Genomic DNA, 27,136 nt, shown 5'->3' with positions numbered 1-27,136 from the left:
TACGCTGTAATGCGAGTTTAAGTTTCAACATATTTAATTTGTAAGGTATATATTATAGTTAAGGATGAAACATCTTATGAATATGAAAACATCTTATGTCAAATTTAAACGTTTACGAGTGCGGTGCAAAGCAAAACTTTAGAGTTTTAAAGACGCAACGTGTTAAAGAACTCGTACTTGTTTCATATCGCTTAACTGGAGAGTTGTTGCTAAATAATTATATTTATATGAAATTTCTTATGATAATAGATGAAACATCTTCTCAACAGTTTTCAGCTATTCATTCCGACACTTTATTAAAAGTAAAAATGATTACACTACATTATTCGATGCATTCTTAGTCCTTTTCAGTTATATTCTCAGTGTGTGTGAGAACAATATTTCGATCGGTCTGGGGACTCGAACTGGGCAACTTCAGTCCAGCCTCGTCATTCTTGAAGTGCTGACGCTCCACCAGCATTTGCTTGTCATTCATCAGCGTAAGCTGCTTCTTATCCAGATCATAGCTGATCTTTTGTGCATGCTCCGATATTATTTGCCAATTCAACCTCAATTCATCCAGCTTGTTCTGCAGACAGCGACGAATCTCGCGCAGATTTTCCAGCTCCCGACACAGAAGATCGTGTGCATTGTCCAGGCACAGTTCAGTTTTGTAGCGTTGTGCACGATTCTCCAGTCGCGTCTCGGCCAAACGTATATCTTTTGAGGCATCGCGCACTTCATTCTCCAGCGTCTGAATCTCGCAGACGGTCACTTTCATCTCTTCGCCCAGCCTCATCTGCTGCCACAACAGCTCATTGATCACCTGCTGAGTCTGGAAAACCCGAATGCGTATATAGACTTCGGTACACTCATCCTGGCCAGCCAGAATGCCGCGTGCCTTTAGGCTACACAAGTGCAGCGCCTCCCGCATGGCAGCTGCATCGACCAGTTCGTTTTCCACCGACGTCTTTACATTTTGTGTATGCTCCAACCATGCACTATATGTCTGGAAGCTGCAAATATTCCGATTTTAATGAGAAGGCCATTATGAGAAACCTTAAGTTGCAGTCATATTCCTTCATTGGCACCAAATAGAAAGCATCGCACCTTTAAGAAACCCCCTATTTCTGTACTTACTCTAGGGGAATAGCCTCCACTTTGTAGGATATTTCAGATGAATTTCTATCTAGCGACCTTTGTGCACTGTCTATCTCTATGGTCTCCAGCTTGTTCTTGACTTCTTGATCAACCTTGAAGCGCACCTCCTCAAGATGTAAAAGCTTCTCCCATGCCTTCTGGATGAGTTCCGACAGCAAACGCCGATTGTTTTCCAATAAGACCAGTTCATTTTTGATCTCAAAGCTCGCCTTGTCGTAGGTCAGCTCGGATGCGATGCGATTGTCGCGCAGACTAAGCATTTCTTTTATCACCGATATTTGGCGTGACTCTCGATCCAGCTCTTGTTCTGCCGCCGTTTTCGCCCCCTTCAGCAAATTAATTTCGTTCTCCAGGCGCTCAAATGCCTTGGAAATGATCTCACGCCAGCTTGTGACCTCCAAAATGCTGCGCACAAATATCAAATCTCAGCATACTGGCAATCGCAAAGGCCTTGTACAACTTACCGATTGTCCAGCGCTGTATTCGTCTCGTTTTTTAACCAGTGGCGCTCTATGCGCGTCTCATTGCACAGCTTACGCGATGAATATCGCAAGTCGAAGGTATCGGCACAGCGTGCACTGGCCACATTACAAAGACAACTGACTCGGGCATGCCAGTCGGCCATCATGAGCTTCAGGAACGGCTTTTCCTGTGTCGATATCGCATTATAATTCATTTTGAATCGGTTTATTTTTTTTTATTTATATATTATTATTGGTTTTTATTTTATTATTATTTTTTTTTTTTTTGTTTTTTTGCTATTTTTATATATTTTATATTTTTGTATATGTGTGTGTGTTCTTTGAAGTGTAGTATTTTAATAACATTTTATAAGTTTCATTGTGCTACATTTGCTCTGAAGCTGGCCTACTAGATCTCCGGATCTCTATGCTGACAATGCGAAAACATTTTGCGAAATTGCAATGCAAAATTTCAATTTGTTAACATTTTTTGAAACAAATTTATGAAATTGAATTTTTAGCTCCGCAATAATGGAGGTTTGTTAATAATGAATGATGGTCAACATTTGACATATATAGGATGATTTCACAAAAGAAATTTTAATTTCGTCCAATCGACCTAAAGGATAAATAAGAAACAAAAATAAGAAACAACCTATTGCTAGTCTAAGTAGTTCCACCCGAACGGAAAAGAAACTGGGAATTCTTTGGGACTTAGTTCTTAATGAAAATATGTGTAAAAGTTGTTCCACCACATGAGCGGCAAGTGACAGTGAAAATCAAAATGTAATGATGGGAATTGAATACAGTCATAAAAGAAAATTCGTGACCGGAAATGGATGAATGAGATGGATATAATATAAAATAAATATTAAGCCCGGAAGGGTATTTATACTAGAAAGTGCGTGGGAATTCTATTAAGCGTGCAAGCGATTCACCACGTCGAGCGGAAAATGAGTGAAAATCAGATTGTTTAAATGACACAAAAAAAAAAACATAAAATCGGTCGTGCTTCATTACAAACAAAATGCTTGCCCAAGTGGAGAGGAAAATGTGTGAAAATCGACTAGTTAAAATGATAGATATAATTAAAATATATATATATATATATATATATAAATTAACTTTAGAATACCTACACCTTTTTCTCTGAGTGTATACAAGCCCAGCTATGTATCAATCACTTCATTTATCAATTATGCCACAATTAACGATAAGTTTAAAACATTTTTATCGTACTGTGATCAATCCTAAACAGCTTTAGCCTTATCGCAGGCATATATAAAGCAGTGTCTGACCGCAGTGCCCGCCAAAGTGGCCCAGTCAAGGCTACAAAATAGCTAAAAAAAATGTCACAACCAAACAAAATGTTCAAGTGTCTGCTGCTGCTGTTGGCCCTTGTGGCGCTGGTCAGCGCCGAGCTGCACCGCGTACCCATACACAAGCACCAGCACAAGAAGACACGCCAGCATCTAAAGTCGGCCACCCGCTGGCTGCACCAGAAATACCATCCGCAGCAGCAGGAGCTATATGTGCCGGATTATGCGGCGCCCAACTATGATTATCCCAGCAGCGATGAGAGCAGCGAGAGCAGCGATGACTACACAATCGAGACGCTGTCCAACAACCAGAATATGGACTACTACGGGGTGATTGGCATTGGCACGCCCGCGCAGTACTTCAATGTGGTCTTCGATACGGGCTCTGCGAATCTGTGGGTGCCATCGGTGCAGTGTCTGCCCAGCGATGTGGCCTGCCAGAATCACAATCAATACAATTCAAGCGCCTCCAGCACGTATGTGGCCAATGGCCAGAGCTTCTCCATACAGTATGGCACGGGCAGTCTGACCGGCTTTCTGTCCACCGATACGGTCACCATCAATGGCCTGAGCATTGCGTGTCAGACCTTTGGCGAGGCGATTTCCCAGCCAAATGGCAGCTTCACTGGCGTGCCGTTCGATGGCATCCTGGGCATGGGCTACAGCACCATTGCCGTGGATCAGGTGGTGCCGCCCTTCTACAATCTCTACGAACAGGGTCTGATCGATGAGCCCAGCTTTGGCTTCTATCTGGCACGCACTGGCTCCGCCCAGGACGGTGGCCAGCTGGTGCTCGGTGGCGTCGATTATCAGCTCTTCAGCGGCAATCTGACCTATGTCCCAGTCTCCCAGGAAGGCTACTGGCAATTTGTGGTGACCAGCGCCGTGATGAATGGCTTTGTTGTTTGCTCAAATTGCCAGGCAATTGCCGATACGGGCACCTCCCTGCTGGCCTGCCCTGGCAGCTCCTACACGCAGCTCAATCAGCTGATCGGTGGCTACCTTATGGACGGTGACTACTATGTGGACTGTTCCACGGTGGATTCTCTGCCCGTGCTTAGCTTTAACATTGGCGGCAGCATCTTCAACCTGCCCGCCTCCGCGTACATAAGCAGCTTCACGGAGAACAACACCACCTTCTGCATGTCCAGCTTTACGTATATCAACACCGACTTTTGGATTCTTGGTGATGTCTTCATCGGCCAGTTCTATACACAATTCGATTTCGGAGAGAATCGCGTGGGCTTTGCACCTGTGGCTTAAGCTGCGAACCATTCTCGATGAAAACTCAGTGTGCACTGAGTATCATAACTCAATGGAATGAAATGAAACAATCAGAATTAAACGATAAAAACGTTTGAAAAATTACACAAAAAAAAGAACTGCGAACAAAAATTATAATTAAAAAAAAAAAAAAAACATTTCTATTATTTAACTAATTAAACAAGTGGATCGAATGGCAAACAAAAAGTTACAATGTTTCTTTCATTCTACTTTCGTGTGTTGGCATTAAAAAATTCAATGAAATTTCAAGTGTTTTCTTTTTAACACTGTAGAGCTAACAATATAAGTTAAAAGCGAAAATTCAATTTTCTCTTTTAACAAATTTTGAAGCACATTTTTCAAGCAAGAAGACAGAATTTTGTGCAAATTTTCTAAAAGAACTTTAAAAAACCACATCGAAACACATATGTAAATGCCAAGTTGGGTTAGGATATCTTGATAAACAAAATGTTTTCCATAAAACCTGCCCGATCCGATCTATTCCGAAATATCAAATATCTTCAACGATGAGACGGACGCATTTCTAAACTGAAAGTCTAATTGATAATGATCAATTATATATATACCTCGCGTGGTCGGCGACCGTTTTCTTAAAAATGTTACACATTTCGTAATAAAAAGAAATTTATGCTCTGACAAATCTATCTATATCTTACCATATGTAAACCATAATTAAATCATATATATATATATATATATATATATATATATATATATATATATATATATATATATATATATATATATATATATATCTGTCTGATGCCCATGAAACTCAGGATCTGTAGGAGATCTTGATTGATTTATGATAATATAAAGCCAAATATTTGGTTTTATTTGAAATAAACAAATAGAGTTCTGTAAAAATATGTTGAAATAAATTTGTAAAATTATTTTGTTGGCCGACAAAAAAAAATTGCAAAATAATCGAATGGAGCTCTGCCTGAGAAACTACATATTGTCAAAAATTTTGTAAAATTGTATGTTTTTTTTTTTAATTATTTGTTGTCCGGCGTTGGCGGCTTGTTGCCAGCAGCTGAGAAGTTGCCGCCGTAGATGCCCCGCGGCGTGCGTGGCATTTGTTGGGCCTGTTGCTGCTGTTGCTGCTGCAGCTGCGCCTGTTGCTGCTGCAATTGCTGTTGCTGCAGCTGATGGTGCTGTAGCGCGCGTTGCTGCAGCATTGCCTCGTAGAGTATAGCGGCAGCTGCCGCATTGGACGACTGTTGCTGCTGCTGCTGCTGTTGTTGCTGTTGCTGTTGCTGCTGCTGCTGTTGCTGCTGCTGGTGCAACTGCTGATGATGATGCTGATGATGATGCTGTTGCTGCTGCTGTTGCTGGTGCTGCAGTTGCTGCTGCTGATGATGTTGTGTGGCATTCTGACGCAAATTGGCCGCCAGCAGCTGGGCATACACCTGGGTTATGTCATTGGCGTTGCCCGAGGCCATGCCATAGATGGGCATGGACATGTTGTTCGAGGCGCCGGCAACCAAGTGCTGCTGCTGCTGTGCCTGTTGTTGCGGCAGTTGCTGCTGCAACAGCTGCAAATACAGCTGCGAAAGTTCGTTAATGGAAGCGGCGCCTGGTGGTCCGGCCCCGCGACCGCTTAGATCGCTGCCTCCATGCGAGCCCTGCTGATGCGGCAGTCCCGGCAACAGCTGACTATAGGCAGAGCTCTGGAAAAGTTGTTCAAGGCAATTTACTTAAGATCTGTTAACTTTGGCAGCCAAATTCTATTAACTTACAGCGCCAGGACGTGCGCTGTGCCCAACGATTGCTGGCTGCTTGCGATCGTAGAGTGCCTTAGCTCCTCGCTCGAAGCCGGGCGGCGGCGGCTGCTGCGATTTCTGTGCACCACCCGCTGCATATGACTGGGTCTGCTGTGGAGCCTGGGGCTGCGTCTGCGTCTGCGGCTGATAATCGTCACCGGAGAGCGCATAATGCTCGGCTGCCTTATGATAGCTAAAGCTGCCGTTCTCCGGATGGCCAGTGGTATCGCCATAGAGTGCATTCAGTACCTCATTCAAAAAACCAGATGTGGCCGCTGCACTCGGCTCCATGAGAGACTCCGAATCGGGCGGAGGCGAATCATCAATATGAACGGGCATGGCCAGCTGTGAATCGGTGATGGTGGGACGCCAGATCTTCTTGGCCAGCTGCTCATAGGCATTGGCTATGGAAAGGGAAGTCGAAACTGATTTAGAAATGGATTTAATTTGATTTTGACAACTTACGTTCAGCGGCTCGTTTGGCACCGTGTGCATCCATTCGATTGTTCAAAATTTAAGGCACACTTTATTATATCACAACCCTAAGCTGCAATTATTGCTCGACAGACTCGATGCCACAAGTTGCGTTTTCTACTGAAGCTGAATTTGTGGCTTACGAGCGCTTGGCTTTGTTTATGACAAATGCTATTGTTTACGATATCGAATTAAGGAATTTCTTGTTATCGAAGCAAACACATTGAATAGGCCTGATTAATTATTTATTTAGATTTTTCCCTACTCTCAAATATTTGCCTGGTACTTAAAATAAAATAAACGACGTGACATTCACATAGGTTTGCCGAAAGAGAGGTCCATATTTGTGAATGTGTGCGAGAGATGGGCAGCACTGGCGACTGCAAGCTTGGATATTGCATATTTTCATAGGGGAATGACACCTGCCGCCAGCTGGCTTGTTGCGCCTATAGTCCATGTGGATTACATATAGATATTACGATATAAATAAAAAGACTGAGTGCTTGGACTGAGTGAGCGTGGCTATGAATTGAGATATATGTGTATCAAGTTTATGGATATCGATTAAAAACTCTCAAGAGATTAATATATATGCATCAAAGAGTTAATATATTCATTTTGCGGTTTGGATATATTTTTACGGCCAGAAAGTAAATAGGGTATATTAGCTTTGAGCAATGCGCAGTGCTGCCCATTATACTTCAGGAAAGTAGCTAAGTTCAATGTTAAGAAATAGCTAAAAATTTCTAAATTAGCTTTTTTGAATAACTGAATTGGCAATAAACAGAATGGCTAGTACTTGGAATTGGTATACAAGGTAGTGAATTCAATTTAAAAATTTAATTGTTTCCAGCTGACGATCTATGAAATTAGCCATTTTAGTTAGAAAAAGCTGAATTGCCAATACTGGTGCAATGTTTGTCTTTCTGTTCGTCAATGAATACAAGTAAAGCTTAAGAGTGGAAATTTGGAATATAAGTACACTCGTATGTACCCCCGTCAAATACAATGTTAAAATTATATGCATATATATATATATATATATACAAGTGGGCGTGACAAATCGAGGATATCTATATTCTTAACTATCTTAAGGCTAAAGGGAACATATTCTAATGGGGACTGTTAATAAGCTACTCCCCTAGAGACGTGGCAACTGATCTTGCTTCTAACATAATTGGAAAACAAGTAGGAGTTTCTAGTCGGGAGCTCCCGACAAGGGGATACCCTGAACCCCCTTCTTCCAACATCAAATGCATATATATATTCTGTTTTAGAAGCTATACGTCAAGTTTGATGACTCTAGTTCTTATTATTTACCAAAATTGCCCAAAAAACAGAATATCGATATCGATTTTTATCGATTGCTTGGAAAGAGAGTAAGTTATCGATTATCGGAAACAAACTCGATCTGCGCGGGAGCTAGGAGCATCTAATCTAAAATTTCAAGTCTCTAGCTCTTATAGGTTCTGAGATCCTTTGACTCATACATACGGACGGACGGACAGACAGACGGACATGGCTAGATCGACTCAGCTATTTATGCTGATCAAGAATATATATACTTTATGGGGTCGGAGTTGCTTCCTTCTGCCAGTTACATACATTTGGCTTTCGCACAAATACAATATACCGTTATACCCATTTTTAATAGGTTCAGGGTATAAAAAGCCAAACTTCGTAAAAATCGGATGAGATTTGACCGATTTATGGGGGTGGTAATTTTTGACCCATGTCTATATACGAATCTTGGGGTAAGATTTGGACATGAATTTCGACCAAAAAATAGGTGTCGAGATTTGAATGCCAGATTAATCTAGAGGGAAAACCATGAAGAAAACGCCAAACTTCGTGAAAATCGGATGAGATTTGACTGAGTTATGGGGGTGGTAATTTTTGACCCATGTCTATATACGAATCTTGGGGTAAGATTTGGACATGCATTTCGACCAAAAAATCAGTGTCTAGATTTGAATGCCACATTAATATAGAGGGAAAAACATGAAGAAAAGGCCAACCTTCGTGAAAATCGGATGAGATTTGTCCGAGATATGGGGGTGGTAAATTATGACCCATGTCTATATACGAATCTTGGGGTAAGATTTGGACATGCATTTCGACTTAAAAATCGGTGTCGAGACTTGAATGCCAGATTAATCTAGAGGGAAAACCATGAAGAAAAAGCCAAACTTCGTGAAAATCGGATGAGATTTGACCGAGTTATGGGGGTGGTAAATTTTGACCCATGTCTATATACGAATCTTGGGGTAAGATTTGGACATGAATTTCGACCAAAAAATCGGTGTCGAGATTTGAATGCCAAATTAATCTAGAGGGAAAACCATGAAGAAAAAGCCAAACTTCGTGAAAATCGGATGAGATTTGACCGAGTTATGGGGGTGGTCATTTTTGACCCATGTCTATATACGAATCTTGGGGTAAGATTTGGACATGAATTTCGACCAAAAAATCGGTGTCGAGATTTGAATGCCAGATTAATATAGAGGGAAAACCATGAAGAAAAAGCCAACCTTCGTGGAAATCGGATGAGATTTGACCGAGTTATGGGGGTGGTAATTTTTGACCCATGCCTATATACGAATCTTGGGGTAATATTTGGACATGAATTTCGACCAAAAAATCGGTGTCGAGATTTGAATGCCAGATTAATCTAGAGGGAAAACCATGAAGAAAAGCCAAACTTCGTGAAAATCGGATGAGATTTGACCGAGTTATTGGGGTTGTAATTTTTGACCCATGTCTATATACGAATCTTGGGGTAAGATTTGGACATGAATTTCGACTAAAAAATCGGTGTCGAGATTTGAATGCCAGATTATTCTAGAGGGAAAACCATGAAGAAAAAGCCAAACTTCGTGAAAATCGGATGAGATTTGGCCGAGATATGGGGGTGGTAAATTTTGACCCATGTCTATATACGAATCTTGGGGTAAGATTTGGACATGCATTTCGACTAAAAAATCGGTGTCGAGACTTGAATGCCAGATTAATCTTGAGGGAAAACCATGATGAAAAAGCCAAACTTCGTGGAAATCGGATAAGATTTGACCGAGTTATGGGGGTGATAATTTTTGACCCATGGGTATATACGAATCTTGGGGTAAGATTTGGACATGAATTTCGACTAAAAAATCGGTATTCATATTTGAATGCCAGATTAATCTAGAGGGAAAACCATGAAGAAAACGCCAAACTTCGTGGAAATCGGATGAGATTTGGCCGAGATATGGGGGTGGTAAATTTTGACCCATGTCTATATACGAATCTTTGGGTAAGATTTGGGCATGAATTTCGACTAAAAATTCGGTGTTCATATTTGAATGCCAGATTAATCTAGAGGGAAAGCCATGAAGAAAAGGCCAAACTTCGTGTAAATCGGATGAGAGTTGACCGAGATATGGGGGTGGTAAATTTTGACCCATGTCTATATACGAATCTTGGGGTAAGATTTGGACATGAATTTCGACCAAAAAATCGGTGTCGAGATTTGAATGCCAGATTAATCTAGAGGGAAAACCACGAAGAAAAAGTCAAACTTCGTGAAAATCGGATGAGATTTGACCGAATTATGGGGGTGGTAATTTTTGACCCATGTCTATGGGGTAAGATTTGGACATGAATTTCGACCAAAAAATCGGTGTCGAAATTTGAATGCCAGATTAATCTAGAGGGAAAACCATGAAGAAAAAGTCAAACTTCGTGAAAATCGAATGAGATTTGATCGAGTTATGGGGGTGGTAATTTTTGACTCATGTCTATATACGAATCTTGGGGTAAGATTTGGACATGAATTTCGACTAAAAAATCGGTGTTCATATTTGAATGCCAGAATAATCTAGAGGGAAAACCATGAAGGAAACGCCAAACTTCGTGAAAATCGGATGAGATTTGACCGAGTTATGGGGGTGGTAATTTTTGACCCATGTCTATATACGAATCTTGGGGTAAGATTTGGACATGAATTTCGACCAAAAAATCGGTGTCGAGATTTAAATGCCAGATTAATCTAGAGGGAAAACCATGAAGAAAAAGCCAAACTTCGTGAAAATCGGATGAGATTTGACCGAGTTATGGGGTTGGTAATTTTTGACCCATGTCTATATACGAATCTTGGGGTAAGATTTGGACATGAATTTCGACCAAAAAATCGGTGTCGAGATTTGAATGCCAGATTAATCTAGAGGGAAAACCATGAAGAAAACGCCAAGCTTCGTGAAAATCGGATGAGATTTGACCGAGTTATGGGGGTGGTAATTTTTGACCCATGTCTAAATACGAATCTTGGGGTAAGATTTTGACATGAATTTCGACCAAAAAATCGGTGTCGAGATTTGAATGCCAGAATAATCTAGAGGGAAAACCATAAAGAAAACGCCAAACTTCGTGAAAATCGGATGAGATTTGACCGAGTTATGGGGGTGGTAATTTTTGACCCATGTCTATATACGAATCTTGGGGTAAGATTTGGACATGAATTTCGACCAAAAAATCGGTGTCGAGATTTGAATGCCAGATTAATCTAGAGGGAAAACCATGAAGAAAAAGCCAAACTTCGTGAAAATCGGATGAGATTTGACCGAGTTATGGGGTTGGTAATTTTTGACCCATGTCTATATACGAATCTTGGGGTAAGATTTGGACATGAATTTCGACCAAAAAATCGGTGTCGAGATTTGAATGCCAGATTAATCTAGAGGGAAAACCATGAAGAAAACGCCAACCTTCGTGGAAATCGGATGAGATTTGACCGAGTTATGGGGTGGTAATTTTTGACCCATGTCTATATACGAATATTGGGGTAAGATTTGGACATGAATTTCGACCAAAAAATCGGTGTCGAGATTTGAATGCCAGATTAATCTAGAGGGAAAACCATGAAGAAAAAGCCAACCTTCGTGAAAATCGGATGAGATTTGGACGAGATATGGGGGTGGTAAATTTTGACCCATGTCTATATACGAATCTTGGGGTAAGATTTGGACATGCATTTCGACTAAAAAATCGGTGTCGAGACTTGAATGCCAGATTAATCTAGAGGGAAAACCATGAAGAAAAGGCCAAACTTCGTGAAAATCGGATGAGATTTTGCCGAGATATGGGGGTGGTAAATTTTGACCCATGTCTATATACGAATATTGGGGTAAGATTTGGACATGAATTTCGACCAAAAAATCGGTGTCGAGATTTGAATGCCAGATTAATCTAGAGGGAAAACCATTAAGAAAAAGCCAAACTTCGTGAAAATCGGATGAGATTTGACCGAGTTATGGGGGTGGTAATTTTTGACCCATGTCTATATACGAATCTTGGGGTAAGATTTGGACATGAATTTCGACCAAAAAATCGGTGTCGAGATTTGAATGCCAGATTAATCTAGAGGGAAAACCATGATGAAAAAGGCAAACTTCGTGGAAATCAGATGAGATTTGACCGAGTTATGGGGGTGATAATTTTTGACCCATGGGTATATACGAATCTTGGGGTAAGATTTTGACATGAATTTCGACTAAAAAATCGGTATTCATATTTGAATGCCAGATTAATCTAGTGGGAAAACCATGAAGAAAATGCGAAACTTCGTGTAAATCGGATGAGATTTTGCCGAGATATGGGGGTGGTAAATTTTGACCCATGTCTATATACGAATCTTGGGGTAAGATTTGAACATGAATTTCGACCAAAAAATCGGTGTCGAGATTTGAATGCCAGATTAATCTAGAGGGAAAACCATGAAGAAAAAGCCAAACTTCGTGGAAATCGGATGAGATTTGGCCGAGATATGGGGGTGGTAAATTTTGACCCATGTCTATATACGAATCTTGGGGTAAGATTTGAACATGAATTTCGACCAAAAAATCGGTGTCGAGATTTGAATGCCAGATTAATCTAGAGGGAAAACCATGAAGAAAAAGCCAAACTTCGTGAAAATCGGATGAGATTTGACCGAGTTATGGGGGTGGTAAATTTTGACCCATGTCTATATACGAATCTTGGGGAAAGATTTGGACATGAATTTCGACCAAAAAATCGGTGTAGAGATTTGAATGCCAGATTAATCTAGAGGGAAAACCATGAAGAAAACGCCAAGCTTCGTGAAAATCGGATGAGATTTGACCGAGTTATGGGGGTGGTAATTTTTGACCCATGTCTACATACGAATCTTGGGGTAAGATTTGGACATGAATTTCGACCAAAAAATCGGTGTCGAGATTTGAATGTCACATTAATCTAGAGGGAAAACCATGAATAAAAAGCCAAACTTCGTAAAAATCGAATGAGATTTGATCGAGTTATGGGGGTGGTAATTTTTGACCCATGTCTATATACGAATCTTGGGGTAAGATTTGGACATGAATTTCGACTAAAAAATCGATGTTCATATTTGAATGCCAGATTAATCTAGAGGGAAAACCATAAAGAAAACGCCAAACTTCGTGGAAATCGGATGAGATTTGACCGAGTTATGGGGGTGGTAATTTTTGACCCATGTCTACATACGAATCTTGGGGTAAGATTTGGACATGAATTTCGACCAAAAAATCGGTGTCGAGATTTGAATGTCACATTAATCTAGAGGGAAAACCATGAATAAAAAGCCAAACTTCGTAAAAATCGAATGAGATTTGATCGAGTTATGGGGGTGGTAATTTTTGACCCATGTCTATATACGAATCTTGGGGTAAGATTTGGACATGAATTTCGACTAAAAAATCGGTGTTCATATTTGAATGCCAGATTAATCTAGAGGGAAAACCATGAAGAAAACGCCAAACTTCGTGGAAATCGGATGAGATTTGACCGAGATATGGGGGTGGTAATTTTTGACCCATGTCTATATACGAATCTTGGGTTAAGATTTGGACATGAATTTCGACCAAAAAATCGGTGTCGAGATTTGAATGCCAGAATAATCTAGAGGGAAAACCATGAAGAAAACGCCAAACTTCGTGAAAATCGGATGAGATTTGACCGAGTTATGGGGTTGGTAACTTTTGACCCATGTCTATATACGAATCTTGGGGTAAGATTTGGACATGAATTTCGACCAAAAAATCGGTGTCGAAATTTGAATGCCAGATTAATCTAGAGGGAAAACCATGAAGAAAAAGCCAAACTTCGTGAAAATCGGATGAGATTTGACCGAGTTATAGGGTTGGTAATTTTTGACCCATGTCTATATACGAATCTTGGGTTAAGATTTGGACATGAATTTCGACCAAAAAATCGGTGTCGAGATTTGAATGCCAGATTAATCTAGAGGGAAAACCATGAAGAAAACGCCAAACTTCGTGGAAATCGGATGAGATTTGACCGAGTTATGGGGGTGGTAATTTTTGACCCATGTCTATATACGAATCTTGGGGTAAGATTTGGACATGAATTTCGACTAAAAAATCGGTGTTCACATTTGAATGCCAGATTAATCTAGAGGGAAAACCATGAAGAAAACGCCAAACTTCGTGAAAATCGGATGAGATTTGACCGAGTTATGGGGATGGTAATTTTTGACCCATGTCTATATACGAATCTTGGGGTAAGATTTGGACATGAATTTCGACCAAAAAATCGGTGTCGAGATTTGAATGCCAGAATAATCTAGAGGGAAAACCATGAAGAAAACGCCAAACTTCGTGAAAATCGGATGAGATTTGACCGAGTTATGGGGTTGGTAATTTTTGACCCATGTCTATATACGAATCTTGGGGTAAGATTTGGACATGAATTTCGACTAAAAAATCGATGTTCATATTTGAATGCCAGATTAATCTAGAGGGAAAACCATAAAGAAAACGCCAAACTTCGTGGAATTCGGATGAGATTTGACCGAGTTATGGGGGTGGTAATTTTTGACCCATGTCTACATACGAATCTTGGGGTAAGATTTGGACATGAATTTCGACCAAAAAATCGGTGTCGAGATTTGAATGTCACATTAATCTAGAGGGAAAACCATGAATAAAAAGCCAAACTTCGTAAAAATCGAATGAGATTTGATCGAGTTATGGGGGTGGTAATTTTTGTCCCATGTCTATATACGAATCTTGGGGTAAGATTTGGACATGAATTTCGACTAAAAAATCGGTGTTCATATTTGAATGCCAGATTAATCTAGAGGGAAAACCATGAAGAAAACGCCAAACTTCGTGGAAATCGGATGAGATTTGGCCGAGATATGGGGGTGGTAAATTTTGACCCTTGTCTATATACGAATCTTGGGGTAAGATTTGGACATGAATTTCGACTAAAAAATCGGTGTTCATATTTGCATGCCACATTAATCTAGAGGGAAAACCATGAAGAAAAAGCCAAACTTCGTGAAAATCGGATGAGATTTGACCGAGATATGGGGGTGGTAAATTTTGACCCATGTCTATATTCGAATCTTGGGGTAAGATTTTGACATGAATTTCGACCAAAAAATCGGTGTCGAGATTTGAATGCCAGAATAATCTAGAGGGAAAACCATGAAGAAAACGCCAAACTTCGTGAAAATCGGATGAGATTTGACCGAGTTATGGGGTTGGTAACTTTTGACCCATGTCTATATACGAATCTTGGGGTAAGATTTGGACATGAATTTCGACCAAAAAATCGGTGTCGAGATTTGAATGCCAGATTAATCTAGAGGGAAAACCATGAAGAAAAAGCCAAACTTCGTGAAAATCGGATGAGATTTGACCGAGTTATGGGGTTGGTAATTTTTGACCCATGTCTATATACGAATCTTGGGGTAAGATTTGGACATGAATTTCGACCAAAAAATCGGTGTCGAGATTTGAATGCCAGATTAATCTAGAGGGAAAACCATGAAGAAAACGCCAAACTTCGTGGAAATCGGATGAGATTTGACCGAGTTATGGGGGTGGTAATTTTTGACCCATGTCTATATACGAATCTTGGGGTAAGATTTGGACATGAATTTCGACTAAAAAATCGGTGTTCACATTTGAATGCCAGATTAATCTAGAGGGAAAACCATGAAGAAAACGCCAAACTTCGTGAAAATCGGATGAGATTTGACCGAGTTATGGGGATGGTAATTTTTGACCCATGTCTATATACGAATCTTGGGGTAAGATTTGGACATGAATTTCGACCAAAAAATCGGTGTCGAGATTTGAATGCCAGAATAATCTAGAGGGAAAACCATGAAGAAAACGCCAAACTTCGTGAAAATCGGATGAGATTTGATCGAGTTATGGGGGTGGTAATTTTTGACCCATGTCTATATACGAATCCTGGGGTAAGATTTGGACATGAATTTCGACTAAAAAATCGGTGTTCATATTTGAATGCCAGATTAATCTAGAGGGAAAACCATGAAGAAAACGCCAAACTTCGTGGAAATCGGATGAGATTTGGCCGAGATATGGGGGTGGTAAATTTTGACCCTTGTCTATATACGAATCTTGGGGTAAGATTTGGACATGAATTTCGACTAAAAAATCGGTGTTCATATTTGCATGCCACATTAATCTAGAGGGAAAACCATGAAGAAAAAGCCAAACTTCGTGAAAATCGGATGAGATTTGACCGAGATATGGGGGTGGTAAATTTTGACCCATGTCTATATTCGAATCTTGGGGTAAGATTTGGACATGAATTTCGACCAAAAAATCGGTGTCGAGATTTGAATGCCAGAATAATCTAGAGGGAAAACCATGAAGAAAACGCCAAACTTCGTGAAAATCGGATGAGATTTGACCGAGTTATGGGGTTGGTAACTTTTGACCCATGTCTATATACGAATCTTGGGGTAAGATTTGGACATGAATTTCGACCAAAAAATCGGTGTCGAAATTTGAATGCCAGATTAATCTAGAGGGAAAACCATGAAGAAAAAGCCAAACTTCGTGAAAATCGGATGAGATTTGACCGAGTTATGGGGTTGGTAATTTTTGACCCATGTCTATATACGAATCTTGGGTTAAGATTTGGACATGAATTTCGACCAAAAAATCGGTGTCGAGATTTGAATGCCAGATTAATCTAGAGGGAAAACCATGAAGAAAACGCCAAACTTCGTGGAAATCGGATGAGATTTGACCGAGTTATGGGGGTGGTAATTTTTGACCCATGTCTATATACGAATCTTGGGGTAAGATTTGGACATGAATTTCGACTAAAAAATCGGTGTTCACATTTGAATGCCAGATTAATCTAGAGGGAAAACCATGAAGAAAACGCCAAACTTCGTGAAAATCGGATGAGATTTGACCGAGTTATGGGGATGGTAATTTTTGACCCATGTCTATATACGAATCTTGGGGTAAGATTTGGACATGAATTTCGACCAAAAAATCGGTGTCGAGATTTGAATGCCAGAATAATCTAGAGGGAAAACCATGAAGAAAACGCCAAACTTCGTGAAAATCGGATGAGATTTGACCGAGTTATGGGGTTGGTAATTTTTGACCCATGTCTATATACGAATCTTGGGGTAAGATTTGGACATGAATTTCGACTAAAAAATCGATGTTCATATTTGAATGCCAGATTAATCTAGAGGGAAAACCATAAAGAAAACGCCAAACTTCGTGGAAATCGGATGAGATTTGACCGAGTTATGGGGGTGGTAATTTTTGACCCATGTCTACATACGAATCTTGGGGTAAGATTTGGACATGAATTTCGACCAAAAAATCGGTGTCGAGATTTGAATGTCACATTAATCTAGAGGGAAAACCATGAATAAAAAGCCAAACTTCGTAAAAATCGAATGAGATTTGATCGAGTTATGGGGGTGGTAATTTTTGACCCATGTCTATATACGAATCTTGGGGTAAGATTTGGACATGAATTTCGACTAAAAAATCGGTGTACATATTTGAATGCCAGATTAATCTAGAGGGAAAACCATGAAGAAAACGCCAAACTTCGTGGAAATCGGATGAGATTTGGCCGAGATATGGGGTGGTAAATTTTGACCCTTGTCTATATACGAATCTTGGGGTAAGATTTGGACATGAATTTCGACTAAAAAATCGGTGTTCATATTTGCATGCCACATTAATCTAGAGGGAAAACCATGAAGAAAAAGCCAAACTTCGTGAAAATCGGATGAGATTTGACCGAGATATGGGGGTGGTAAATTTTGACCCATGTCTATATTCGAATCTTGGGGTAAGATTTGGACATGAATTTCGACCAAAAAATCGGTGTCGAGATTTGAATGCCAGAATAATCTAGAGGGAAAACCATGAAGAAAACGCCAAACTTCGTGAAAATCGGATGAGATTTGACCGAGTTATGGGGTTGGTAACTTTTGACCCATGTCTATATACGAATCTTGGGGTAAGATTTGGACATGAATTTCGACCAAAAAATCGGTGTCGAGATTTGAATGCCAGATTAATCTAGAGGGAAAACCATGAAGAAAAAGCCAAACTTCGTGAAAATCGGATGAGATTTGACCGAGTTATGGGGTTGGTAATTTTTGACCCATGTCTATATACGAATCTTGGGGTAAGATTTGGACATGAATTTCGACCAAAAAATCGGTGTCGAGATTTGAATGCCAGATTAATCTAGAGGGAAAACCATGAAGAAAACGCCAAACTTCGTGGAAATCGGATGAGATTTGACCGAGTTATGGGGGTGGTAATTTTTGACCCATGTCTATATACGAATCTTGGGGTAAGATTTGGACATGAATTTCGACTAAAAAATCGGTGTTCACATTTGAATGCCAGATTAATCTAGAGGGAAAACCATGAAGAAAACGCCAAACTTCGTGAAAATCGGATGAGATTTGACCGAGTTATGGGGTTGGTAATTTTTGACCCATGTCTATATACGAATCTTGGGGTAAGATTTGGACATGAATTTCGACCAAAAAATCGGTGTCGAGATTTGAATGCCAGATTAATCTAGAGGGAAAACCATGAAGAAAAAGCCAAACTTCGTGAAAATCGAATGAGATTTGACCGAGTTATGGGGTTGGTAATTTTTGACCCATGTCTATATACGAATCTTGGGGTAAGATTTGGACATGAATTTCGACCAAAAAATCGGTGTCGAGATTTGAATGCCAGATTAATCTAGAGGGAAAACCATGAAGAAAACGCCAAGCTTCGTGAAAATCGGATGAGATTTGACCGAGTTATGGGGGTGGTAATTTTTGACCCATGTCTAAATACGAATCTTGGGGTAAGATTTTGACATGCATTTCGACTAAGAAATCGGTGTCGAGACTTGAATGCCAGATTAATCTAGAGGGAAAACCATGATGAAAAAGCCAAACTTCGTGAAAATCGGATGAGATTTGACCGAGTTATGGGGTTGGTAAGTTTTGACCCATGTCTATATACGAATCTTGGGGTAAGATTTGGACATGAATTTCGACCAAAAAATCGGTGTCGAGATTTGAATGCCAGATTAATCTAGAGGGAAAACCATGAAGAAAACGCCAACCTTCGTGAAAATCGGATGAGATTTGACCGAGTTATGGGGATGGTAATTTTTGACCCATGTCTATAAACGAATCTTGGGGTAAGATTTGGACATGAATTTCGACCAAAAAATCGGTGTCGAGATTTGAATGCCAGAATAATCTAGAGGGAAAACCATGAAGAAAACGCCAAACTTCGTGAAAATCGGATGAGATTTGACCGAGTTATGGGGTTGGTAATTTTTGACCCATGTCTATATACGAATCTTGGGGTAAGATTTGGACATGAATTTCGACCAAAAAATCGGTGTCGAGATTTGAATGCCAGATTAATCTAGAGGGAAAACCATGAAGAAAAAGCCAAACTTCGTGAAAATCGGATGAGATTTGACCGAGTTATGGGGGTGGTAATTTTTGACCCATGTCTAAATACGAATCTTGGGGTAAGATTTTGACATGCATTTCGACTAAGAAATCGGTGTCGAGACTTGAATGCCAGATTAATCTAGAGGGAAAACCATGATGAAAAAGCCAAACTTCGTGAAAATCGGATGAGATTTGACCGAGTTATGGGGTTGGTAAGTTTTGACCCATGTCTATATACGAATCTTGGGGTAAGATTTGGACATGAATTTCGACCAAAAAATCGGTGTCGAGATTTGAATGCCAGATTAATCTAGAGGGAAAACCATGAAGAAAACGCCAACCTTCGTGAAAATCGGATGAGATTTGACCGAGTTATGGGGATGGTAATTTTTGACCCATGTCTATAAACGAATCTTGGGGTAAGATTTGGACATGAATTTCGACCAAAAAATCGGTGTCGAGATTTGAATGCCAGAATAATCTAGAGGGAAAACCATGAAGAAAACGCCAAACTTCGTGAAAATCGGATGAGATTTGACCGAGTTATGGGGTTGGTAATTTTTGACCCATGTCTATATACGAATCTTGGGGTAAGATTTGGACATGAATTTCGACCAAAAAATCGGTGTCGAGATTTGAATGCCAGATTAATCTTGAGGGAAAACCATGAAGAAAAAGCCAAACTTCGTGAAAATCGGATGAGATTTGACCGAGTTATGGGGTTGGTAATTTTTGACCCATGTCTATATACGAATCTTGGGGTAAGATTTGGACATGAATTTCGACCAAAAAATCGGTGTCGAGATTTGAATGCCAGATTAATCTAGAGGGAAAACCATGAAGAAAACGCCAAGCTTCGTGAAAATCGGATGAGATTTGACCGAGTTATGGGGGTGGTAATTTTTGACCCATGTCTAAATACGAATCTTGGGGTAAGATTTTGACATGAATTTCGACCAAAAAATCGGTGTCGAGATTTGAATGCCAGAATAATCTAGAGGGAAAACCATAAAGAAAACGCCAAACTTCGTGAAAATCGGATGAGATTTGACCGAGTTATGGGGGTGGTAATTTTTGACCCATGTCTATATACGAATCTTGGGGTAAGATTTGGACATGAATTTCGACCAAAAAATCGGTGTCGAGATTTGAATGCCAGATTAATCTAGAGGGAAAACCATGAAGAAAAAGCCAAACTTCGTGAAAATCGGATGAGATTTGACCGAGTTATGGGGTTGGTAAGTTTTGACCCATGTCTATATACGAATCTTGGGGTAAGATTTGGACATGAATTTCGACCAAAAAATCGGTGTCGAGATTTGAATGCCAGATTAATCTAGAGGGAAAACCATGAAGAAAACGCCAACCTTCGTGAAAATCGGATGAGATTTGACCGAGTTATGGGGGTGGTAATTTTTGACCCATGTCTATATACGAATCTTGGGTTAAGATTTGGACATGAATTTCGACTAAAAAATCGGTGTTCATATTTGAATGCCAGATTAATCTAGAGGGAAAACCATGAAGAAAACGCCAAACTTCGTGGAAATCGGATGAGATTTGGCCGAGATATGGGGGTGGTAAATTTTGACCCTTGTCTATATACGAATCTTGGGGTAAGATTTGGACATGAATTTCGACTAAAAAATCGGTGTTCATATTTGCATGCCACATTAATCTAGAGGGAAAACCATGAAGAAAACGCCAAACTTCGTGAAAATCGGATGAGATTTGACCGAGATATGGGGGTGGTAAATTTTGACCCATGTCTATATACGAATCTTGGGGTAAGATTTGGGCATGCATTTCGACTAAGAAATCGGTGTCGAGACTTGAATGCCAGATTAATCTAGAGGGAAAACCATGATGAAAAAGCCAAACTTCGTGGAAATCGGATGAGATTTGACCGAGTTATGGGGGTGATAATTTTTGACCTATGACTATATACGAATCTTGGGGTAAGATTTGGACATGCATTTTGACTAAAAAATCGGTGTCGAGATTTGAATGCCAGATTAATCTAGAGGGAAAACCATGAAGAAAACGCCAAGCTCTCATAGGTTCTGAGATCCTTGCGTTCATACATACGGACGGACGGACGGATGGACGGACGGACGGACGGACAGACAGACGGACATGGATAGATCGACTCAGCTATTTATGCTGATCAAGAATATATATACTTTATGGGGTCGGAGTTGCTTCCTTCTGCCTGTTACATACATTTGGCTTTCGCACAAATACAATATACCCTTATACCCATTTTTAGTGGGTTCAGGGTATACAAATAATAGTAACTTAATAGGAAACGTCACTTTTATAAATAACAATATGCGATTTATTATACAATTATAACAACATTTTAAAACAACAGCCGTCAGAGTCAGGCGAGGGTTAATATTTCCCATTTTTAGAGCGTTTGTGGAGCCGCAGTCTCCACATCAACCGCTTCCACTATAGCATAACAGAATCCTGCGCCAGTTCCGGCCAATTTTGCGTATCCAGGCAGCTTTATTAATGTTGGAACACATCTGAAAAATAGAAATGAAAGGGTTTACAAGTTGTCCATGGTTTATCTATACTTGAAAATTTCTAATTAAATCTAACTCTCTAACACTTTGTTATAACTTAGCATATCCCATCAAAATTTTCGACTAAGTTCTCATTTATAGACCCAAATTACAGTCATAATCGCATTATTCTGATCAAAAAAGGTCACTTACAATTATAAATTATAGAATTTCATTCAAATTTAGATTCACTCCATGTTCTAGTAAAAAACCATATCTGTTAAACTTCAATACGATTAAGCCCTAAACTTCAGACACTCAAGTAGAAAAGTTTATCTAAATAAAAGATTTCCCTTATCTCCCATTTTCACTTACAAATTCTCTGTGGCATTGTTGCCGCAATTGCCATGCTCATTCCAGCCCCAGGTATAGATCTCGCCAGCTGTGGTGCGCAGCAATCCGTGCTCGGCGCCCATGTGAAGGCGTGCCGGCGTTCTTCCCTCCTCCAGTTGCAGCTTCAACGGGGTTGGCGTTGCCTGCTGCTCACTAAATTGGCCGATGCCCAGTTGGCCATAGCAATTACGCCCCCAGAGCAAAACGTCGTTGGTTTTCAGCAGAGCCGCATTGTGGGTCCAGCCAACGGCGAGCTGTCCCACATCCTCCTCGAACTGAAAGGCATTCGCCTGGCAGTACTTGTTGTCGCCTAGTGCCACAATGCGCCTGCTGTCGCCCGCTTCCATATTCACGCACTTCAGCAGCATGTGATTCTGTCCACTGACCAGTGTGACAATGCGCAGCTCATTGGGATTGTGCGCTTGTATTTTCATCACGTTGCAGCGATGCAACGTGGTTGAAGTAATGTCCAGTTCGATGGGCGCGGGATCCATAATGCGCAAACGGCCGAATATATAGATTTTTCTATCCTGTGAGAGCACCGCGCAGAAGCGCAGACCAAAGCTCAAGCGCTGCGCCGCCTCATCTCGTGGTAGACGCACAGGCATAGGGCGACGCACTGACGTAAATCCTCGCTGACAAATCCCGAGCTGCTGAAACGCATTGGAGCCCCAGACAAACAGGCGCTTGGTCAGCGTAATGGCGCCTGAAATATCCCAGCCGCAGCTGATGGACTCCACGGGTACTTCCTGCGTGAAAGATGAATTAAAAGTGATTCAGCTGTTTGTGGATTATCGGCCGCCCACCTCAAAGTATTCTGTGGGTACCATGGCAAACTCATTGTGGCATTCCTCTGTTGAGTCGAGGCCCAGCTGGCCACGATTGTTCCAGCCGCAGGAGTGCACCCGCCCATTTCTGTCCAGGATTAACACATGACCACCACCGCCGCGTATGCAGCGCACTAGCTGCGGCTGAAATGAGCATTTGGATAGCCGCTGCGGTACCATGCACAGCTCCGACTCGTAGCCAAGGCCAAGCTGACCGTGAGAATTGGCGCCCTGTGCGCAACCAAAGGAAATCGCTCATTAATTTGCATTGCAAATGACATTTGCTTAGGGTCGTCAAAGCTGGCGATGTCGCCCGCCGGCTCACTTACCCAGGCATAGACATCGACATCCATTGCGACCACCAGTTGCGCCTGGTGTGGGCCAGACAGGGTCAGGGTCGGTTGTGGCGGCGGCGATGCACTTCCGGTTTGTGTTTCACACGTTGATTTAATGCGCCGCAGTCACGCCAACAATGTTTTTGTCGCTGCCTTAGACTCCTTCTTTTGCCAACTGCAGCTGCTGCTCGTCCTCGCGCGTTGCTCTGCCCTGCGCTGCTCATGTAAAACTGAGCCTTTCACTGCCGGCCAAATAACTTTTATATCGTTTCGGCGAAAATTTTGTTTCGCGGCCGTTTTTATGGTCGTTTTCGCTATTGTCGTTTGCTGCAGCTCGGCAAAGAACTGTCAAATTTCATGCCGGTCATGCGTGTGGGCTAAAACCTTGTTCTAATGAGTTTATTTAATAATTTTTAGCGATCAAAACTATTTTTAAAGTAATTCTCTTTTTTTTTCTGTAGAGTAAATAACGCAAATATATTGCAGCGTTGCCAATTGAACCAATTCCAATTTATTGTTTACAAAATGTGCGCATATGTGTTGCTCTTCTTGCCGGTTTATCAAGGTGGCAACATTAACGGCGCATATGTTTGCTCTTTTAGAATTAGTATGCTGTTCACACAAATTGGAAGCAGACCAACATAATTATGCGCACTAGAAATCATAATACGTTCTACATATTTGTAAGGTTAAAACTTTATTAGGAACATATTGTTAATAATTGCTATAAGCATATATTATAGCACACACATATTATGACCAAATTTGTTTTGCTTGCCTTAAGATAAATTATTTGCTTAGTTAAGCTGCATACTAGCAAAGGTTTTAACCTGCATACATTGTTCAATTTATTTTACAGTTAAATTTCGCGCATTTTGCTGTGATGAGTGCATGGTGAAGAAAATATGTTAAAACGCCTGTTTTTCAAGTTAAAAATAATAAAAACACATAATCGGTGTCCATTAATTGTGATATTCGCCAGCGACTTTGTAAAAACAATAACAGCACATCATATTCACGCCAGACAACGTGGAAAAACAAATTGGCGCAAAAAGCCCGGCCAAGTGTGTGTCAAGCAGCTTATCGACTTAAAAATACCCTACGAAAAATGGAAAAGGATTACGGCTCGTAGGCTTTTGCTGCACATGGTAAGTCAATTCAATTAATTACCAGCTATTGGGCTGAAAAACTGTACATGCAATCAGAAGTTTGCCTCCGACTGCGTTCGCTTGCGTGCGGCGGCTTTGCCGGGCTGGTATAATGTGAAAATCATTAGTTTTTATTTGTGGCGTTTAGGGCGTATGCGAAACCGATGTTGGGCGCCTGTTTTGCATTGCAAATACAAATTCAAAGTGCATTTTTCACCTGAACCAGCTGCTACTTTTTGCCATACGGTTGCATGTTAGCTGGACATTGCAGTATTTATTATGTCCTGCGGTTAGTGTTGGTTAGTGTTGCGCATTTGCTGTTGCCGTTAGTTCGCTGGCCATAATTAAAAACCAGTTGGCGTACAATTTGAGTGGACATATTGGTTTAGATGAACAATTATTTAAAAAGCAATTTATCCATAAATAATCAATTCAAAAACCTGCTTTTAAGGCTTTAAGCATAAATAGAAATTTACACACATGAACAACATTTTATTAATTACATTACTTTTAGTCATATTTTCACCCGAATTCTTTAGACAATACTGTTTTTTAATTTCCATATGCCATTTAAATTTTAATTATCATACTAAAGTAGGGAATTCAGTGTTTCTTAGCTGTGGCTCATATTTCAGCGCGCCTAATGGTTTTTTCTCTTACCAACTCGTGTGTGCACACTTAGGGGCCAACTTGGTGGGAGTTCTCTTGTTTTCTAGCGACAATTAAAGCTTAATTAAAATTGCATGCACCTTAACCTTCGCCATGAACTTTGACAGTTTTAATTGCAATATGTTTATATGCGGTTCGCGTGTCGATGCCAGCGGAAGGCGGGCTTTATAATCGCTTTATGAAATCAAAGAAGACATTCAATTTGGGTAAATATATAATTTTGGTTTTTTGCTAAATTGAAGATAACGTGACTAGAAGACATTGTTATTAGTGTTTTAGTTGAAAATAAGGCGTGGTACTTCATCTAACTTGTTAGCTACAAGCTTATTGTTCCTTATCATCTTTCATTATTGAGTGTCTTATACATTATTTTTATTAATTTTCAAATATTTTGCTTATGTTCGCAAAATTTGAAAATAAAACTTGCTTAAAAGTACCGCTTCATTTGACTACCAGTTCCGATTTCTTAACAGCTGCTCGGAACTGCGCATTCGATAGCCGCACCGATAGTTAAGACACGCCAAGAGTGTTGCAAGTCGACACAGCCAGTGTTGCCTAGCAGCCGTAGCTGAAGCATGCGCGCGTATTCAAATGTTATGCAGCTTATGGGGAGATGTGTATGATTGTGGTTTTCGTTCCCAAGAGACTGATGCCATTGAGGGCAAACGTGACTCCATTTTCTATATGATATTTCTATGTTGTGACTTTTTACGTCTTTTCGCGCTTATTTTTCTTGTTGTTCGCTTTGCTTTTGCTGTGTGGGTAGAAAAACATTTTTGCCATTTTCAAATTAAATCTAATTTAATGGGAAAATGTGTTGTCTCGGCATTCGCACATTTGCTTTTAGCTGTACTCCATTCAACACCCATTTGCACACACGTGCAACCACACACGCACACACTCACACTCACACACACGCAATTAAAGTTAAGAGTGAAAATTGCACATGTTTGCATTTCTTTCGCATTGTTTTTATATTTGTTCTTCCCTTTTTTAATGGTGTGGTTCAGCTGAGAAGCTCTGTAAATGTCGATTGCCACTTGTAATTAAACGGTTGCCTTTTTAATGTCAATTGCTTTTCCTCTTTTATCTGGTAGATCTCTTTTTCTGCTATTGAATTATCTGCGGTAAGCGAAAAGTAAATATACATGAAGATGGGAGTCCAATTTTAAAGCGTATATCGTATTTGTTATAAGAAGGAGTTCATTTTAACCGGAGGAAAGTATTTTCTATATATATAACATGTATTATATTTAAAGAAAGTAATTTATGTTAGGCACAAATTATAAAGTGGAAAAGATTAAAAATGTTTGAATGTAAAAAAAAGAAAGGAACAAAATTTCAATCGATTTCGAACTATTTTAAGGTATTGAAAACATGAAAAGTCCTGACAGTTTAAAGGGGAAGAAAAAACTTGACTCGATGAGCTAGTTTTATTGTTTTAATTTAAAACGCCAATTTTTTGATAAACAACATTTAATTTTCATAATGTTAAGCGCTGAACACCCGAAAAGCTCTTAACTGCAGCAAAATAATGAAATGCAAATTGATGGACTCTCTGTCAATACCAGGCACATAAAACTGGAAGTACCCATGATGCAGCCCAGCCCAAATGCCAGAGCATCGAGTGCCGCACACACACACACACACACACACGAACATTAACTGTGCCGTGGGGCAAGTGGGGGCTGGGGCTTTAAACAAATTCAACTGCGGCCATGGGCGATGGCAGCGCACAAAAGTCATTTGACCACTAATCATGACTGTGGTTTCTGCTGTTGTCCATTGCATGGTCTGGCCACGCCCACTGTGGCTCAAGCGTGAAACCATAGTTAAATCCATAGCTAAACCCACGAACTGAATTCCCTATCCGCAGAGCAGTCAAATTATGAAAAGTGTACACTTTGCGTCTGACACTTCAAATTAAATTTCAAATTTCAAATGCCAAACTCACCCCCCATCCCAGTCGCCGCCTGTGCTTTTCTTGTGCATTCCCTAATTGCTCAATCAAAAACGTATGCAATTCCTTTGG

General features: G+C 40.3%; 4 protein-coding genes across 5 annotated transcripts; 1 reads left to right on the top strand and 3 right to left on the bottom strand.

Moving 5' to 3' along the window:
- Window positions 1-279: 279 nt before the first annotated feature.
- On the bottom strand, window positions 280-1,867 carry LOC115759078 (tektin-2-like). Its single transcript, XM_030699911.1, has 3 exons — window positions 1,605-1,867; window positions 1,120-1,545; window positions 280-995 (listed from the first exon to the last, which is right to left on the bottom strand). Exons 1-3 carry the CDS (start codon window positions 1,814-1,816, stop codon window positions 338-340), a joined length of 1,296 nt encoding a protein of 431 aa, XP_030555771.1. The 5' UTR covers window positions 1,817-1,867; the 3' UTR covers window positions 280-337.
- A 1,066-nt stretch (window positions 1,868-2,933) lies between these two features.
- LOC115758649 (lysosomal aspartic protease-like) lies at window positions 2,934-4,302 on the top strand. The gene has a single exon (XM_030699384.1). The coding sequence runs from the start codon at window positions 2,951-2,953 to the stop codon at window positions 4,181-4,183; it is 1,233 nt and encodes a 410-aa protein (XP_030555244.1). The 5' UTR covers window positions 2,934-2,950; the 3' UTR covers window positions 4,184-4,302.
- A 772-nt stretch (window positions 4,303-5,074) lies between these two features.
- LOC115759138 (putative uncharacterized protein DDB_G0271606) lies at window positions 5,075-6,940 on the bottom strand. Of its 2 annotated transcripts, XM_030699987.1 has the most exons (3): window positions 6,436-6,940; window positions 5,947-6,374; window positions 5,075-5,877 (listed from the first exon to the last, which is right to left on the bottom strand). In XM_030699987.1, the coding sequence occupies exons 1-3, from the start codon at window positions 6,467-6,469 to the stop codon at window positions 5,203-5,205; spliced, it is 1,137 nt and encodes a 378-aa protein (XP_030555847.1). In that variant the 5' UTR covers window positions 6,470-6,940; the 3' UTR covers window positions 5,075-5,202. The 2 variants fall into 2 exon arrangements, with proteins under 2 accessions (XP_030555847.1, XP_030555846.1); XM_030699986.1 differs by having other exon boundaries at window positions 5,947-6,940.
- A 14,628-nt stretch (window positions 6,941-21,568) lies between these two features.
- On the bottom strand, window positions 21,569-23,730 carry LOC115758693 (secretion-regulating guanine nucleotide exchange factor). Its single transcript, XM_030699438.1, has 4 exons — window positions 23,282-23,730; window positions 22,932-23,183; window positions 22,108-22,874; window positions 21,569-21,753 (listed from the first exon to the last, which is right to left on the bottom strand). The coding sequence occupies exons 1-4, from the start codon at window positions 23,303-23,305 to the stop codon at window positions 21,633-21,635; spliced, it is 1,164 nt and encodes a 387-aa protein (XP_030555298.1). The 5' UTR covers window positions 23,306-23,730; the 3' UTR covers window positions 21,569-21,632.
- Between the last annotated feature and the right edge of the window lie 3,406 nt (window positions 23,731-27,136).

The sequence above is a fragment of the Drosophila novamexicana genome, unplaced genomic scaffold (assembly GCF_003285875.2).
Source record: "Drosophila novamexicana strain 15010-1031.04,08,12 unplaced genomic scaffold, DnovRS2.1 tig00000193-arrow-pilon, whole genome shotgun sequence".
Taxonomy (NCBI): domain Eukaryota; kingdom Metazoa; phylum Arthropoda; class Insecta; order Diptera; family Drosophilidae; genus Drosophila; species Drosophila novamexicana.
The sequence above is the reverse complement of the archived record's forward strand: the minus strand, read 5'-3'. Positions and strand labels throughout refer to the sequence as shown.